Below are 18,762 nucleotides of genomic sequence, written 5' to 3'. Positions count from 1 at the left end.
AGTAGGAAAAAACTGGGAAGAGGAGTCTTTTTCTAGTCTATAATCTAAGGTCACTTGGGCTAAAACTGGAAATATAAGGTCAGTTCCCATGAAACCTAACCCATTCTGTATAGATCTGTTTTTAGGCTCTGGCTCTGGCTATAGAGTTCAGGAAGAAATCTATTCTCAGGTCACACAAGTCCAGACCACAACCATGAGGGGTTTGAGGGCAATTCTCTGGGCTAGGAAGATATCATGGAACAATAGCTAATATTTATATAGATCTTGGCCAAACATTTTATTTCATCTTATTTTTTAATGAGCATCTACTTTATTCCCAGGTCTTTAACACCACAAAAAGTGCTGTTGTAAATACTTTGGAATATATGTGATTGGTCTCCCTTTTTATCTTTGACCTTTTTTGTCTATTATCCTAGCAATGTGATTTCTAGGTCAAAGACTGTGTACATTCAATTAATTAATTTATTAATTTGGCAGAACATTTAAAATACGTTCTCATTTCAGCTTCACAACTATCCTATGAAATGAAGCTTAGAGATGACCTGGTCTCAGGTGGGAAGAAAAAGTACTATTTATCAGAACAACAATGCCTGGGGTCATCTCAGTGTTAGCTCCCAAACCCAGCTGTATCCCAGCATTAATCAGTATCTTTTCATCAATCACCAGCCAGCAAGCAGTTAAACATATGCTCAATAAGTAGGTGTTGATAATGATGATGACAACCTACTAGCTCCTACAATCTCAGTCCTATTGGGAGAATAAAAGGTTCCTCCCTTAAAAAGCTTAAAAATTAAATAATTTTGTCCATTAAATAAATCAGTGAAATAAGTGAGATTGATCCTCACAGCTGAATAACTTTTTGGGACATCTCTCTTAATGTTTCAAGGTCTCTAAAGACCATTTCCTCCCCCTCCTTAGGCCAAATCTTCTACTGAATTTGTAGGAATAGGGGTTACACTTTATTTTTTGACAGCTCTACACCAAGTTTGGTATAGCCTACCAAAACTGGAAAGACTTCAAGTAGAGGTTGGGTGGTAGATTATATGTCCATCCTCTGAGGACCAGCCGAGTGAGTGACTGGCAGAGAGATTTGTTTCCAAACTGAACACAGGGGCCCCAGCATCTCTTAAATACCATCCACTGAGTTGTGCAGGAGTTATAATCTTGTCCAAGGAGGAAGTATCCACAGAGACTCATGATTCCTCATAGATCCTTGAAATACTCCAGTTGGGACAAGTACCTAAAAAAAGGGTGGCTATGGGAAATATAAATGGAATCTTGTCTTGTCTGTATAGGAATCAAAGAGCAATGGAGTGGGTACTTTAATATCTAACACAAAGGGAAGGAAAAAATATTGGGAAATGGGAACTGATGGTTATGAACTGTATAAGAGCTTTGGGGAATAGACAAGTAGTGCATCATCAATGAAACTATAGATTTAGATTGCAGTTTTTGTAGATTGTACAAAATGGTAGGTTTTGTAGAAACAAAAATAATGGTTATATTTCAGTTCAGTAGTTACCTTACCATTGTGATGCCATCTCAAGTGATTCACTTGAGATCTCTAGGAATATTTTATTCAAAGAGTAACTAATAACTATGCTCAAATCCTGTTTTTGTAGATAAGAGGATCAGTTGTGTAACTTATAGGTGAACCAAGGCACTGCCCATCATCTGTGGAGGCCTCCAACAAGATTCCTCAATAGCTACTCAACTGGTCTGCACTCTTGCTTACAGTAGTAGATAATTTGCTCATCAATAATTATCACTCCTACTAACCCCTAAATTATCAAAAGGATCCCAGATGTTGAGGTCATAACAAAAGGGCCCCTTTTGAAGAGGAGCATGTGGCTCCAGTCAGACAGCTAAAGACTGACCACATGGACATGATGAGTTCAAATGTCACCCTATCCCTCCCTCCCTCATTCTAGGGATACCAGATAGTTAGTATAGGGACCTCCATAACCACTACATCATTAGAATACAGGGCTTCCATTTAGTGTTCACTAAGTGGTAGATACCCTGAACTTAAATCTCCACTTATATGTATATGTTTGTGCAACAAATACAATTTCACTGCAATTCCATTGAGCAAAATACAAATATACTCTATACCAAGAGAAAGAGATACAAAATCAAGAATGAAATAGTCCCTGCCCACAAGTAGCTTTTTGTAGGAGGGAGGAAGTAAAGGAGGGAATGCGAATGGCACAATCCATGCACATTTAAGCCTAGAATAAAGAAAATTGTGGAATAAGAGGATGCTGACAACTTGTAGAGAGAGGGAAAAGAGGGAAATCATGGAAGCTTTCACAGCAGAGGTAGCATTTGATCCAAATCTTGAAGGAAGACAAGGACTCTAAGAGGTGAAGATGAACAAGGAAATCCTTGATGAGGTGGTTTGTGTAAATACACAGAGGAGGCAAGAGATGGGAGGTTTAAACTGAAGAACTGATAGTAATGGCCAAAACAAGTCTACAAAAGGAAATAGCAGGAAATAGGGCCAGAGGGGTAGGATGGAGCCAAACTGTGAAGGGTTTTAAGTGCCAGGCTATATTTTGCATTTTATTCTACAGGCTCTGGGGAGCCATTGTCCATGAGATACATTGTTTGAAGGGAAAGATATTCAAAGTAGAGATTCATAAATATTCTGGTTTGCATTTCACCAAGGGGATAGACCAAAATTACGGGTGAAAATAACAGGAAGAATTCTGTTTCACTTTTGTATAGTTTGTTTGTACAGGTATGACAGATCAGCTCTTTCTTAGATAATCCTCTGCTGTTTTCTTACCTTAGCCCTGTATATAGTTCACTGGGAATATATGACTAGATGATAAGAGACTGTTTTCTATCAGACTGCCTTCTTTAAGATTATTCCATTTCAAACTGTCAGTTTATACTCTACTTCCAAAAAGAGCATATAAATATGAGAGAATTCTCACATACCTCAGTTATTTCCTTTTTCAATTTCATTGCAGGGGCAAAGCTGCCTATTTTTCTTCTGGCCTGGATCTCATCTTTCCTCTCTCCCTCCTCCTCCCAAACCTCAGGGCTGGACTTTTATCTTTGATCTACATTCAGCCAGGCAGCCATAAAGGAAAAATTTGCATTTCTAGAACACTTTTCTTAGGGGAGGAAAGAATGGCATTGGCTTCATTAAGCTGGTCCCAAGGTTTCTGAACTCTAACAACCTGAGGTAGAGAGAAAGGGAAACATAGGAAGGCTTCATGGGGGTGATAGCACCTGACCTGAACCTTGAAGGAAGACAAGAGATGGATGAGGAAGAAGTACATTTGATAGTTGGTTTGTGTAGATGCAGAGGCAAGAGATAGAGTGTCCAATCTGTGAGGAACAGGATTATGAGTCCTTGCTCATCTTCATCTCTTAGAATCCTTGTCTTCCTTCTAGTATTACCTAAAAAGGAGGCTCATTTCTCAAGACTATTCTCAAGAGGCCACAGCTGTTTGCTAGTTCAGTTTGATTCAACAAGCACTTATTAAAGTGCCTACAACATGCCAACCTCTGTGTTAGGCACTGGAGGCACTGAGGCAAAAAAGAACAAAAAGTTAACCAGTCTCTGACCTCCAGGAGTATACATACTACCTCTTAACAGTTCCACTAAGGCTGGCACAATTCAGTCAGTGAAGCAGGTACTCAAATGCTTCTTCTGATTCCAAGCCCAAGATACCACACCTTAGGACCCCGAAGTATGAATTAAAATTTTAAGGAAACAGAATAAGGCAAGGCTAGAAATGTCAGGCAAAAGAAACAAAAGCGTGGAATGGGAAAAAACACAGTGAATTTGAAAGATGTGAGAAGACCTATTTGTCTAGAATAGGCAATAAGGGTGGAGAGGCAGGGAGGGGTTATATTATGGAGAGCCTTGAATGTCAGGGCAAAGTTTGGACTTTATGTTCAGAGCAACAAGAGGGAGAAGAACACAGGTTCTCAAACAGGAAAAGCAACTTAATGAAAGCAACATTTTTAGTTGGCGGGTCTGACAAGGATATAGGAGTTGGGATAGAGACTGGAAAACTCTTGCAATACTGCACATAACTGTAAATTTGCTTTACAAGGCTCTAACCACACATTTCCTTTACAGGGAATCCAAAATATCCCCTTTTTTAGGCCATTTTATTCCACTTTTAAGCATTTTTCAAAGGAGAAAACAAATGTCACCAATGACTTTACAAAGTTTCCCACTTCCTCCTTCTCCAGGATCAACATTCTTTCCATTTCTAGTTTTTCAGCAATTGACTGACTTATCAGTTCCCAAATCTTCCCATACGCCAAAAAACCAAACCAAACTAAAAAATAAACCTCTTGATCAAGAGTTGGCAACCTTTTTGGCCTTGAGAGCCATAAACGCCTGTGGAAGGAGGAGGATGAAGGTGGAAGGCACTGGAATATGGGGCTGGGGCTGAAGGGCCCCCTGGGGCACATCCTGGGGCTCTGCCTGGACTGGCCAGTCGGGAGGTGGAGCCAGATATGGCTGGAGAGCCATACATTGCTGACCCCTGCTCTTGATTATACAAACAAAAATAAGGATAAACAGGGTATGTATGGGGTTTAAGAGGTGATTAAAGGAGAAAAGAAGACTTGAGACAAAATAATCAATATGCTACAGAAAGAACAAGATAGATTTTTGTATGTCATCCAACTTCCTGTCCAAAAACTATTATAATAACAATAAAATCCTGATATTTACATAGTGTTTTTTAGTTTACAAAGCATTCTACACAAGGTTTCCCATTTGATCCTCATAACAACTTTGTGAAGAAGCCTCCTGGGATCCCTTTGGTAGTTAATAGAGATGCTTCAAATGTGACAACAAATTTCATAGAGATCCCTGTTTTAGGTACGATGATTTTATTGATATTGGACAGAGAAATCTTGCAATTTTAAAAACCACTACATGGGAGAGAAATTATGTAATATTTTCCTCTAATATGTAAGCCACAAAACTATAAATGTAAGCTGATAAGATCTGGGCTTTTATTTCTGACACTTTACTAATCCTAAGAATGAGAAGTTGATACAATCCTAAAATCCTCTTGTGAAGAGGTAGTGGTTTTCTATGTAAAATATGGACTGGAGGGACCAAGTTACCATAAGAGGGAGTAAACTGCCAATCAGTTAACGTTCTCAGCCCCACGGATGCCTTTAGAAAACAGCTGTGGAAGCAGAACAGGATAACTGTGGTTTGAATAAAAAGGATAGAATTTAGGGGCAGCTGGGTAGCTCAGTGGATTGAGAGCCAGGCCTAGAGAGGGGGGATGGTAGGTTCAAATCTGGCCTCAGACACTTCCCAGCTGTGTGACCCTGGGCAAGTCACTTGACCCCCATTGCCCACCCTTACCACTCTTCTACCTAGGAGCCAATACACAGAAGTTAAAGGTTTAAAAAAAAAAAAAGGATAGAATACTTGTACTACCTCTCTTACTGTTTCTACCATTGAGTATCAAATGATATAACACAGGCAGAGTGCTTTCTAACCAAACACTATGTGAAATCATGATCTACAGCATTATCACGTTATATCTCCTCCATAAAGCCTTCTCTGAACATTCCAGTACTGATTTAGAAGGGGAGAAGTGATTTTTGCTAAATAAATATTTCTTTAATTTAAAATATTACATTTTAAGCACCTTCCATATGAAATGGACAATTGGGATCCAAAGAAATATGGACAGTAGCACTGCCCTCACAGAGCTTACATTCTGATTGAGGAAATAAGGCAGGTAGTACCTCTCTCATGTGCCCCACAAAATAGCCCAGGTTTGGTAAAAAAACAAAAATAAAACCACCCAACTAGGCGACCACAGACACTCCTCTTCCCAAATAGCTGCCACCAACAGCGATTTCTTTCCATGACGCTTCCCTTCACTCTCATTGTTTTAATCCCATGATACTCAGGCAACCACCTTCCTGTTAATCCCACACACATCTTTTTTCAGTGCCAACTGAGTACAGAGTCTGTAGAGGCAAAGGAAAAGTAAAGAGCAAGTCCTGGACGTTGATACATTTTCTCCCCTTCCATACACCATTTACCATTTCTGAGCAATAGACTCCTCAGCACTGTTCCTCCATTTCTGCCCCAGTACTTCCCTTTTCCCCAATATGAACCTTAAAGTCTGTCCAACTTGAAAGTGTCAATGACTCTATGGCCTTAGAGGGTCTTCTCTTTTGACATCCTTCCAATTGCAATGATCCATTCCACAAAAATCATACCTGAGAGTCATAATGGATACAATGATTAGAAATAAAGGGTGATACCATAAACAAATTAAAGGAGCATGGAATAGTTTTACTTATTGGACCCATGGATAAGAGAAGAAGTTATGTTCAAATAAGATATTTTCATTATGAGATATAACACTGATGACATTAAATTAAAAAGGGTCTGCACAAACAAAACCAATGCAACCAAGGTTAGAAGGAAAAGAGCAAACTGAGAGAAAAATTTTTATAGCAAATGTCTCTGGCAAAGGCCTCGTTTCTCAAATATATAAAGAGCTAAGTCAAATTTATAATACAAAAAAGCATTCCCCAATTGACAAATGGTCAAAGGATATAAACAGACAATTCTCAAATGAAGAAATTAAAACTATCTTTAGTTATATGAAAAAATGCTCCAAAATCACTATAGAAAAATGCAAATTAAAACAACTCTGAGATATCACCTTACATCTGTTAGACTGGCTACTAGGACAAAAATGGAAAATTATAAATATTGGACATGGGGAAAAATTGGAACACTAATACAATGTTGGTGGAGCTGTGAACTGTTATAACCACAGTGGAGAGCAATTTGGAACTATACCCAAAGGACTATAAAATTATTCATACTCTTTGAACTAGATACTACAACTAGTTCTGTAATCCAGAGAGATCAAAGATAGGGGAAAGGGACCTACTTGTACAAAAATATTTATAGTAACTCTTTGCATGGAGGCAAAGAACTGTAAACTGAAGAGATTCCCCCATTTGGGGAATGGCTGAACAAGTTAGAGTATACAATTATAATGGAATTCTATTTTACCATGAAAAATGATGAACAAGATGTTCATAAAAACCTGGAAAGACTTATATGAAGTGGATAGAACCTTGCAAACATTGGATACAGTAACAGCAATAAAGTACGATGATCAACGGTGAATGACAACTATCGCCAGCAAAGCAAGGATCCAGGACAACTCCAAGGGACTCATGACATAAAAGACTATCTACTGCAATAAGAAGAACTAAATGCAGATTGAAAAAAAAAAAAGTCTAAATGCAGATAGAAACATACTATTCTTCACTTTATTTCCTCCATGAATTTTTCTCTAGAGTAAGTGATATGTGTCTTCTTTCACAATATGACAAACACAGAGATATGTATTATAATAACATATGTACAACTTATATTCCCTGCTGTCTTGGGGAGACTGAAGGGGTTTGAAGGGAGTGAGAGAACACGGATCACAAAATATCAGAAAACTATTACTAAAAATTGTATCAACATATAATCTAGAAAAAAATTTTAATAAAACAAAAACAAAAAAACCTCACCATACTAGGATTGCCGACCAGCCTCTGCTCTAGCAGAGGGAGCTCACTTCCTCAAAAGAAGGTAGTCTTTCCCCACCACTGAATAGTTCTTATTGGGGAGTGAGGGAATAGAGGACTGGAAGAGAATCACAAAGGGAGAAATGGATTCATTATTTTAAGTTAAAATGTGCCTGTATGTTGTTTTTTAAATTATGGCAGAAAGCTGGCAGCAGAGAGGTTATGTTTGAAAATTAATGTGATATAAAATAAAAAGTATTATCTTAAAGAAAAAACAAAAGTTCCCACATGTTAACAGATTTTTTTTTTGTGGGGACAAAGAACTGGAAGTTAAGAAGATACTCATCATTTGGGAAATGACTGAATTTTTATTGTGCTATTAAGAAACGATGAAAGGGTTGGTTTCACAGAGAAACTTGGGAAGACACATGAATTGATGAAAAATGAAGGGAACAAGTGGACAATTTAAATAATAATAACATTTTAAAGACAAACAACTTTGAAAAATTTAGAACTCTGGTCAACACAATGACCAACCAAGATTCCAAAAGTACCTTGATGACACGTTCTTTACCTCCTGACATTCAAGATGCAGAATGTGGCATCTCTTTGGGCATAGTCAGCATAGGAATTAGTTTTGTGTGACTATGCATTGTTGTTGCAAGTCTATGGTTTTTCTTTCTTTCTCCCCCCCCCCCCCCCAATGAAGGTGGAGGTTGGGGATGTAGGGAGAGAAAGTAGATGTGTTAGGTTGAAAAAAAAATTAAAACCCCAAAAGTTATTAAAACTTTACTTAAAAAAGTGTCACCCTAAAACTTCAGTCTAATGTTCTTACTCCTGCTCTATAGAGACACAGAAAATAACCTTAATTCCACTTCTATATTGTAATCCTTCAAATATTTGAGAATGGTTATCAGTTGTTCACCACCTTCCATCCCTACCCCCAAGCCTTCCCCAGTTTTTTCTAGGTTGGCTCTATAGATACAGTGGAGGCCTAGAGTAAGGAAGACCTGAGTTCAAATGCAGCCTCAGATACTAACCAGCTGAGTGACCTTGGGTAAGTCATCTAACCTGTTTGCTTCAGTTTCCTCAAAACTAAAATGAGGATAATAATAGTACCTACATCCTAAGGTTGTTGTGAGGATCAAACGAGATCATATTTGTAAAGCATTTAGCACATTAACTGGCACATAATAGGTGCTCTATAAATATTAGCTATTATTATGCTATGCTTTTTAGTGTATCAACATCCTCATTAAACAAAATCTGCTCTAGATACTACATTTCTAGTGGCCCTTCTACCTAATACATATTATTACCATGTGCCTTCTCATGTATTTTCCCACTTAAGCCTTCAAAGTTTGGGAGAGCTTTTCTATCACCCAGTTGGCTCATTCATTTTCTAAAACCTTAACTTTTCTCTAATTGCTGTCAAGTTTTCTACCACCCTCTGTTCATGAATTTGACTTAAAACAACAACCCATTTAAACAATTGACTAGGTTTATCCATGCTAAATTTTATCTTATTGGTTTAGGTCCTTGGTTCTAGTCTTTTGTAAGCACACTGAATCCTGATTCTGTTATTCGGTGTACCATTTTTCCCTTCCAAATTCCTAACATCTCTAAACCTAATTGTAGGATCATAGATTTAGTGCTAAAAGGGACTTTAAAGGTCATCCATGAAACTGATCCCTATAGGCAACCTATTGACTTAGAAAACCACAAATTAACATTATCTACAGTATAATAAATTATTCTATGTCTGTGGCATTCCCGACTCTACCAGTTCAAAAACCTGATTAAAAACGGAAACAGGTTATTTTGTCATGTCCTGCTTTTTGTAGGCCTCTCTTTATACCCCAAATGTTCACTTTAAAAATGAGGCTTTTACTCTATCTCTGGTTCTTCTATACCTAGCTCACATGGGCCCAATATAGCTGTAGCACATATTTTGACACGATCTTTCTCTAAGCCAGTGGTTCCCAAACTTTTTTGGCCTACCATCCCCTTTCCAGAAAAAAATTACTTAGTGCCCCCTGGAAATTAATTTTTTTAAAATTTTAATAGCAATTAATAGGAAAGATAAATGTACCTGTGGCCATCACCCCCCCTCCCCCAGATTGCTGCAACACCCACCAGGGGGTGGTGGCGCCCACTTTGGGAATCACTGCTCTAAGCTCTGAAACTCTCTACTCCCCCTCCCACCCAAAGAGATTATAAATTTCTTATAGGACAAGGACACTAGCCTAATGATCTTCTGTGGCGCCTAACTCAAAGCTGGGCACAAAGTTGGCTTTTGTTCATTTCTGAATAGGGTTCAAAGTATAAATAAATGAGTTCTGAAAAGGACAGAGAAGGCAAATGTGAAGCTGGGAAGAGCAAGGGAGACTGGAGACTCCCAAGTGCCAGTACCTCATAAGGAGTAGAAAGGTTTTGGGGCATATGTTGTACCTGTCGGCCTCCCATCTGGGCATCCTGTGTGTTCATGTGCTGGCATGTGGGACCACAAGATCTTTGACCACTAGTCAAGGTCAAATCTGTGCTATCTGGATCCATGAAATAACTTTTCCTGTGCTCATCGAATGAGAACATGAACCCAACTCATCAATACTAAATGGGAATCATGGGTTTGTTCTTACCAGATGGAAGGAATGAGTTCAGTTTCATGTAAGTGCCTACTTCTGGACACACAACTATGTAAACTGAACTGGCCACAAACCCGTGCTATTCATGTTATCTTCCTCACTGCTGCATGGCAATCCTATGGTTTTTCTCCAATTGATCTTTTTTTTTTTTTTTTTTTAGTAGTAGGGATCAGGAAAGTAGAAGATGGTTCAGTCCTGTGATTTTATTCCTATAGGGAACTCTCAGTGTGGAAATCCCTTCTACTGATTATATTATTAACTACCTTATATGTTACAAATCTTAAATAATTATTCAGAGTTGAGAGGTTAAATGCTTCATTGATTACTTTCTATCAATCACATTTGTTACAATCGCTATCCCAAATCTTTTCTTTTTTCCTTAAGCCTTTTGTATTACCTCTTCTCACTCCCTCCATTCAGAAGTTCTGGCCTCCTATGGAGAAAAGAGACTGGCCATCCTTGTAGACTGCCTCTCCTTCCTAAATCTATAACTCAAACCTTTATGTCATTTCTCATTCTCCCTTCCTTTACTCCAATCTCTGGCAAAGCGGCATTTCTCTTTAAACATGCCAACATCTTTGGTTGGGTTTGAGCCTGTCCCCTCCAAGAGTTTACCCCTTTAATCGTGCCCATTTGCTTTAATCCATTTCCCTCTCTATATGGATCCTTTGTTTCTATTTATAATATGTCTGGGTCTTTCCTATCCTTAACAACTTCATAACATCCATTAGCCACCCCTACTTGTTGCTTCTACTTTCTCTCTCACTTCTCATCTCTTTGCAGGGTGGCTTCTGACCTGACCACTCATCTAAAACTGTTTCCAAGATTATCGTTGATATATTAATTGATAAATCCCATAGTCTTTTTTCAGTCTTTATTTTTTTCACCCTCAGCTTTGAGTACTATTATCCACTATGTAAGGGCAACTAGGTGGTGCAATGGATAGAGTACTGGCCTGTAGTCAGAAATCCTGAGTTCAATTCTAGCCTCAAATATTAGCTGTGTGACCTTAGGCAAGTCATTTAACCATGTTTGCCTCAGTTTTTTCTGTAAAAGGAATTGGAGAAGGAAATGGCAAACCATTTCGTTATCTTTGCCAAGAAAACCTCAGATGGGGTCAGGAAGAGTTAGACATGATAAAACAATAACAAAACCACCACCTTCTCCCAGGCATTGTCTCCTGTTCAGCTTTTCGAGACTGCATGCTCCCAGTTCTCCAGCTATCTCTCTGATTGTTCCATCTTAGTCTCTTGTGCTGGGTCAAATAAATGCATTCTGGGCCCTATTTTCTTCTCTCTTTATAAAATCTCTCTCTTGGTTACTTTATTGACTCTCATAGGTCCAGTGATCATCTTTAGGCAGGTGACTCCTTGATCCATATATCTGGACCCAATCTTTCTTTTGAACGTTAAGTCCTAAAGTACAAACTGTTGGATATCTCTTAACTGAATGTCCTACGGCACCTTGAACTCAATCTGTCCCCAACAGAACCCAATATATTACTCCCTTTTAAAGCAACATCCCTGCAGTCAAAACTTTCCTGTTCCTGTTGAGGGCACTGTCATTCTTTCAGTTACCCAAATTCTTAAGGTGGGGTTCATCCTGGAGTTTTCCTTCTTCCTTACATCCCACACCTAGTCATTTACCAAGTCTTGTCAAAACTGTCTCTAACCATATCTCCTCTACCCTTCCTCTTCTCTCTACTTCCTGGCCCTCAACCCTAGCTCAGGTTATCATCACTTTTCACTTGGAATTACTGCAATGGTCTCATAACTAGGCTCTAACTCCTAAGCTCTTCTCCGTCATTCTGTATTCCAGACATCTGCCAAAATAGCTTTCAAAGCAGGCAGGACCACTCTCCACTGAGTATGCCTTTTAGATAAGAACCCAAAGGATTTTCTGAAAATGAAAACCACAAGAAACAAAACTCTGAGAGCTCATGATGCCTTGCTAAAAAAGACCGGCAAGACTGAGAACAAGTTCTCATTTGAACTGGCAAGTTATTTCTTGTTCACAAAGAGCAGGGAGGGTACCCAAAATCCTGCCACAGAGTTTGATCTAACCTTGAGGAAAGAAAGACTCACTAAGTTATGGTAACCTCACAAGTTTAATGGGCAGAGAGAGAACAGCTCACTTCTCCCACCCTCTAATTGTTAGCCTGTCTAGCCCCTAAAGAACATAACATCAACGATATTAGTAAAGAGACAGAACTCTTAAGTCACATGTCTGGCTATTGCAAATCACACAAAATATACAAAGATTTTATGTGAAGCAGGAAAATAACCCTCAAGAAGCAGGAAGATTTGGATACTACAAAGAATATTGATATTGGATTTGGAATCTAAAGATCTGGGTTCAAATCCTACCTTATTAGCTATGTAATGATAGGAAAACAGATTCAGAGCTGAAAAGGATCTTAGTAATGCTGCCCAACTCCCTAAAATCAGAGAGGAGGAAAATAAAGCCCTTACCTAAGGTCATACAGGTAGTAAGTCACAAAGGTGAGAGAACTGCAGGCTTTTAATGGTGATTTTACAGACAAGTCTCAGAAGCCTATGTATAGTCAGATGTCCATTTTACAGGTAAGAGCCCTATGTACTTACATATTTTTATATAACTTGACTAATATTTCCATTTACCCAGGATCCTGCTTCACATTCCCCCTCCCCTCCATAGGAGGCCTGAAGTTAGTAAGAACAGTTGCCTAGGAAGTACCTAGGTCATTCTTGGTGACAAACTCAATTCACTGATTTCCACCAGGGTCTAGGCAAAATTGCAAAGTTAGTACAACTCTTTTCCTTCTCAAAGCCCTTTTGTAGCTTTCTTTCCCATCTCCTGCTACCCTTTGCCTCTTCTCCCTGATGGCCTTCAGATTACCACAAGTCTCTTACCAATATTTCCCCTCCAGTTGAACAAAGCAATTAATATAAATATATCAACATCTGATAAACTGAGGCAGGGGTGTGTCCAGGTAAATGTCTAATTGATGGAAGTAGGATGATTGAGTAGGGAAGGACTGGAAAAAAAAGTGGGAATGGCCACTCCCTCTCTTTTGCCTCATTTTCCAAAGTGGAACTCTTTTTCTTTTCTTTAAATCCCTACCTTCTGCTTTACAACTAATACTAAGTATTGGTTTCAAGGCAGAAAAGCAGTAAGGAGTAAGCAGTTAAGCTAAGTGACTTGTCCAGGGTCACATAGCCATGAAATATCTGAGGCTAGATTCGATCTCAGGACCTCCTATCTCCAAGCTTGGCTTTCTATCTGCTGAGCCACCTGGCTGCCCCTGGAAATGGTAGTTTTCTAGTCTCTGAAAAACAGGGCCCTGTGCATGAAAGTTAAGTAAACAGCTTTGACTCTAACTTTCATCTATCTGGCAGAAGCCTCCCTATTTTTTTTGAGAAAGCTAGTATAATAACATCATTCATTCTATAAAGTTTTACTTGTTTACATAAAATATCATCAATACTTGATGATGGTTCCCTATCTTTAGACCCAGGAATCCAAGTTATTATCATATATCCTCATTTCAAGTTTATCTTTGCATTCTCAGTGCCAGGCACAATACCCATCACATAACACTTAAATGCCCAATGATAGATCGGGGTTTGAAGGAGAATGTGTTCAAATGGTTGGAAGTGGGTTTTACTGAAATAAGTAAAAGGGTGAGAAACCTAGTTCTTCCCACGGGTACTTCTTCTTCTTGACCCCATCACCAGAGGGAACATGGACAGGCCCTTGAAGAGGGGATGGGCACATCAGGCAGTGGTCCAGAGGTTGGAGGTAATGTTAACTTTATTCACTTTGGGGGAGCATCAGTGTTACTAGGGACTGCAGAAGAACCACATTCCTTCCCTGGGGCAATCAGTGTCCTCCCAAAATCTAGTTCTGTTGAAGAGTTACCAGAAATTAACTGAATGCAAGAGCCCCAAATCTCCATGAGTCCCGCAGGAGGTCTTACAACCCAGAGTGGGAGCAAAGAGTGACAGCTGGGATATTACCAATACATGGATACAGTGCTATGCAGTTTTTGAAGTGCTTTTCTCACCAACATCTGGGGGATGCCATTATTGCAAATATTAGCCCTCTCTTACAAATGAGGTAATTGAGGCTCAGAGAGGTTGTGATTTGCTAAAGCTAATGTCTAAGGTCGGATTCAAACCCGAATCTCTTAATGACTGCAATGCCCTGCAATTTCCCTCTGTCTCAAGCCTCTCATCAGCCATTCGTGAAAACAAATAAGGTGTAGGAAGCAAAAGCAAAGCCCCAAAGGCCAGGATTCCTGAAAGAACCCCTGAGGCCTTGGACCTCGGATTCTTCCAGGAATGACTCAAGTCCGGGTAACTGCTTCTGTAGCCCTAGATCTCAGTTTCCCTTCGTGTAAAGAAAAATCACTACTTCCCCAAGGCCAGCCTAGGCTATGAAAGGCTCCAGGAGTTGCTCAGGGTGGCCTGGGAGCTCTACTTTAGCTCAGTGGCCCGAGCCGAAGGGGCGGGAGGGCTCACCTCCTTGGCCGAGCGGATCTGCTTGCGCACCGCGTCCTTGCAGCCGTATGGCGAGTCCTGGAAGCAAGGTTGGAAATGCGCCTCCACCCGGGTGGCGCCGCGGTACGCGCCACGGTAGAAGGCGGGCCAGCCCAGCTCCAGAATCGGCGGCTCGATGTCCGACTGCTCGGGAAAATAAGTGAGCGAGGAGCAATCCTGGGATGAGCTGAAGGACTCGTCGGCAACACTGTCTTCCCCCCGGGCTCGGGGCCGCTCGACAGCCTGGAGGATGCCCTGGATCTCCTCCTCCGAGAGGAAGCAGGTTACATTTTCCCGCCGCAAGAAAGTGAGGAAGGCATCGCGGCCCCCAGCCACCAGCTCCTCCATGGCCAGCCGCTGCGCCTCGCTATACAGCTCGGGCAGATTGGGAGGGCCGCGCGGGGAGAGACATGAAGCGGCCAGGTCATCCAGGAACTCGGACGGAGACGCCATGGCAGGGTAGCCAGTAGATGGAAGGGGGAACCGTCAGGGACCAAGCCAGGGTAGCGGAGCGGAAGCCGGTCCACATTTTATAAGGGGGATTTAAATTCAAACCCGGCCCGACCATTGGTCAAGGAAAGCCCCGCCCAGAGCGCTACAGCTAACCCCGCCCACAAGGAGCCCGCGGTTGGGTAGCCGATTTTAAACTCGCTCTTACTTAGTCTGCGCGTGTGAAGGGGCGGGCACAAGGTGGGGTCGGGCAGTGGCCCCGCCTGCAAACGGCTCCGGGCTGGGATCCCAGACCTAGGGCGGTCTAAAGGCTGGTCTTGGGGTCGTCTCGTGAAGTGTAGGGCTTACGCCCCAAATTTGGCCTACTTTTGTCCTGTGCGGGAGGGAAGGGTGTAGAGGAGACAACCTCTGCGCTTGGAACCCAGAGGACCAGGCTCTATTTGGGCCAGTAGCTGACCCTCTCCTGCAACCCCCAGAAACTAGGCTCCAACTAGCACTGAGCTATCGGCTCCGGAGAGATTCCTCTCAGAGCTCCGGGCATCCCTGGGCTGGCCCTGGAGAATGGCTCTGGGGCGCCCCCTGCTGATTCCAAGGTGAGTCTTCAGTTCCTGCCCAACCTAAGTAGGAAAGGACGCGCTCATTGTCAGCCTGAGTGTCCCATAAGGATCCTCATCTGTACAAACCGGATATATGGAGTTGAGTCTTTAGTGGACAAAAACGTGTTCAGAGAACGGTTGGGAGACATGCTCCACTCTTAACTAATAATAAGTGACATTTATTTGGCGCTTTAAAGTCTGCAAAGCACCAAGGGAAGGAATCACAGAATTGAGAACTAGAGTAACAACAAAGGGACTCTTAGAAAACCTCTGGTCTGGGTGGCACAGTGCCAGACCTGGAATCGGGAGGACCTGGGTTCAAATTTGGCCTCAGACACTTCCTAGCTGTCTAATTATGGGCAAGTCACTTAACCTCGAGTTAAATGAAGGATTGGTACTGCCAAGTTCCCCAAATTAGGGGGGTCCTAAAGAGTCCTGACAAACATTTGAGGGACCTGAAGGGATGAGAATGAGGCTTGGTAAGGTTGACTTGTGTCAGGAAGGTCACTGAAGCTGGTAGCAATCAGAGGTGAGGTTTATTGATCACAGTATTTTATAGAGAAAGTGATGTAGGCTAAGGTATTAGGTAAGCTTTTTATATGAACAATGGTTAGTAATGATTTACAATCCTAGTACAATGACTTAGTTTACCTCACCGAAGCTTAGACAGAGTTTTCTATAGAATAATAAATCACAGATAAATATGTAACCATCTAGCACAGATTCTCAGGGAAATATTTGCTTCAGTGGGTTTGTCAAGAACAGCCAGTTATTACCAAGTATAGTAGAGGTGGAATTGGAAAGGAAGGGTTTTGGGGGCCTCATGTGAGGAATGATTCTTGCCAGACCATGGCTTTGATTGTATTGGGGTCAACTCTCACTACTGGGGGCTACAAGGGAGGACTTTTCCTGCTTCTAGCATTCAAGGCTCTCCTCAATCTAGTCCCAACCATAACTCTTACAGTTTTTTCCATACTCTGCATTCAAGCCAAACAGAACTATTCTTTATCCTTGTTTAGATATAGAGTTGAAGGAGCCCCAAGAAGTCATTGAGTCCCATCCTTTCATTTTACAAATGAGGAAACAGGCTGGAGAGAGGTTGACTAGCTGCAGAACCAGGATTTAACATAGCATTCTGAGTTTGTGTTGAGCACTCTTCCCACCTCGCCCTACATCAATGCCCATGCCTGAATGGGTGTCTTCTTACTTGGGCCAGCTGAAATCTGGATCTTCATTCAAAATCAACCTCAAGTAATGTGGCAGAACCAAAAGTATATAGACCATCCTACTTCTGATATCCACCTGAAACCAGCTCCCTTTCTTCCATTATTATTTCCTTTCCTTCCTTCCTTCCTTCCTTCCTTCCTTCCTTCCTTCCTTCCTTCCTTCCTTCCTTCCTTCCTTCCTTCCCACTTGTCAACTCCTTTTTTGGGTATACTGCCCTTGAACCAGACTTAGATGAGCATGATGGTAAAAGAACAGTTGTCTCAGAGACCCAGAGCTCTATTTTAGATTATAAATAATACAGTACAATAAAATAAATAACAACTCTTCAGTACTGAATTGCCTAGTTCTTAATCAACATTATAAGCAAAATAAAATAGAATTCACCAGATTTTAGTTCACCATCTGAGCAATCACCATAATGAGACATCACTATGTATGATGTCACCAAATGACATATTGGTAGTTAGTGAGGAGGGCAAAGATAGGAACCTTTTCCAATTATCAGCTAGTTTTATTTATCCATTCATTCATTCATGAATACTGGTATGTTTGTGGCTGATGTCTTCAGAGTATTGCCAGTAAAATTGCTGTTCTCTAAAGATGACTATGCCAAACAGATTCTTTTCCAGAATTTATCAGCTTAATAGATAAAACTTCTTTTTGTTGGAAAGAATTCTAGGAAGAAGAAAGAGTTTTCTCCAACTTTGGCACCACATAGGAGGAAGTGTGGTAGGTAGCATTGAGTAGTATATCCAACTCTGAGTTCCTATCCCACAACCCTGAAACTTTTTGTTGTTTACTGTTGTTGAATGGTGGCAAATGGAATCAATGGGCCATTCCCTATGAGTTTGGCTACCAGCCAAAAGCAGTGTTTATTTAGGTTGCTGACCTTTGATAACAAAGACCATGCACAAAATGCAGGTAGTATGAGAACCAAAAGGACCAGATTCTGTCTTGTGAATACAGATGCATCTTGTGCTGTCATACCCATTTTGATGCGTTTCTATTATTTATCCATGGGAACTACATAAATTATCCATTCTTCCATATATACAAGTGGATATAATTAATCAGCATCTTTTTCATCTTATGTATAGAGGACCTTGAAACTTACTTGTCCTCCTCCCAACTGAACTGAAGCCTATTCTTTCCTCATTCCAACTTGGAAAGCCCTTAAACTTTCCTCCAATTACAATGAGATTACCTAATTTTGTATCCTGATTTGTATACTGGCTAATTATTTTTGCTATAATTAATTGAACTTTTGGACTTCTTTGATTAATTGGTTTTTGTCTATAAAAATTGTTTTATTCTATTCTGTCTTTGGACAGCCTGGAGAGCTCATTGCCCATTGCTTTCTAACTGCTAGCCAACAAATCACTTATAAACAAATAGTTTCTCAATTGTTATTATTTTCCTGTTACACCTTCCAATTGGATTCCCTTCTCACCCCTGCATTGACATGGATGTCTTGTATCTGTTATAATAAAAAAAATGAGGCAGATGCCAACTGCCAAATCTTTTTCTGATGTGGTCAATGTGATAGATCAGTATGATCAGATAGATAGAAACTTGAAAAGAGGTCTTGATCCTTTTTAAAAGGGGGTGACGGTTGTTGGGAGTGGGGACATTACCTTTGATTCAGCATGAATTGAGCGTGAAAAAGGAGAGGAGACTAATTCCATTTGAATGTCCCACAAGTAAGAAAGGCCTATCATAACTATAATGTGAGGCAAATGTTTCCTATTAACAGGAGAGTGTACTGTAATTTAC

The 18,762-nt window shown here is 40.6% G+C and overlaps 1 protein-coding gene across 1 annotated transcript in view; it reads right to left on the bottom strand.

Annotated features, from left to right (window-relative positions):
• Nucleotides 1–15,181, bottom strand: part of FAM83D (family with sequence similarity 83 member D) — a 32,351-nt gene extending 17,170 nt beyond the window's left edge. The window contains exon 1 of the mRNA XM_044661568.1: nt 14,699–15,181. Coding sequence (XP_044517503.1) covers nt 14,699–15,169 — 471 coding nt within the window. The 5' untranslated portion in view covers nt 15,170–15,181. The remainder of the gene's footprint in view (nt 1–14,698) is intronic.
• Nucleotides 15,182–18,762: the final 3,581 nt, after the last annotated feature.

This window comes from Gracilinanus agilis, chromosome 2 (genome assembly GCF_016433145.1).
Source record: "Gracilinanus agilis isolate LMUSP501 chromosome 2, AgileGrace, whole genome shotgun sequence".
Lineage (NCBI taxonomy): Eukaryota > Metazoa > Chordata > Mammalia > Didelphimorphia > Didelphidae > Gracilinanus > Gracilinanus agilis.
The sequence above is the reverse complement of the archived record's forward strand: the minus strand, read 5'-3'. Positions and strand labels throughout refer to the sequence as shown.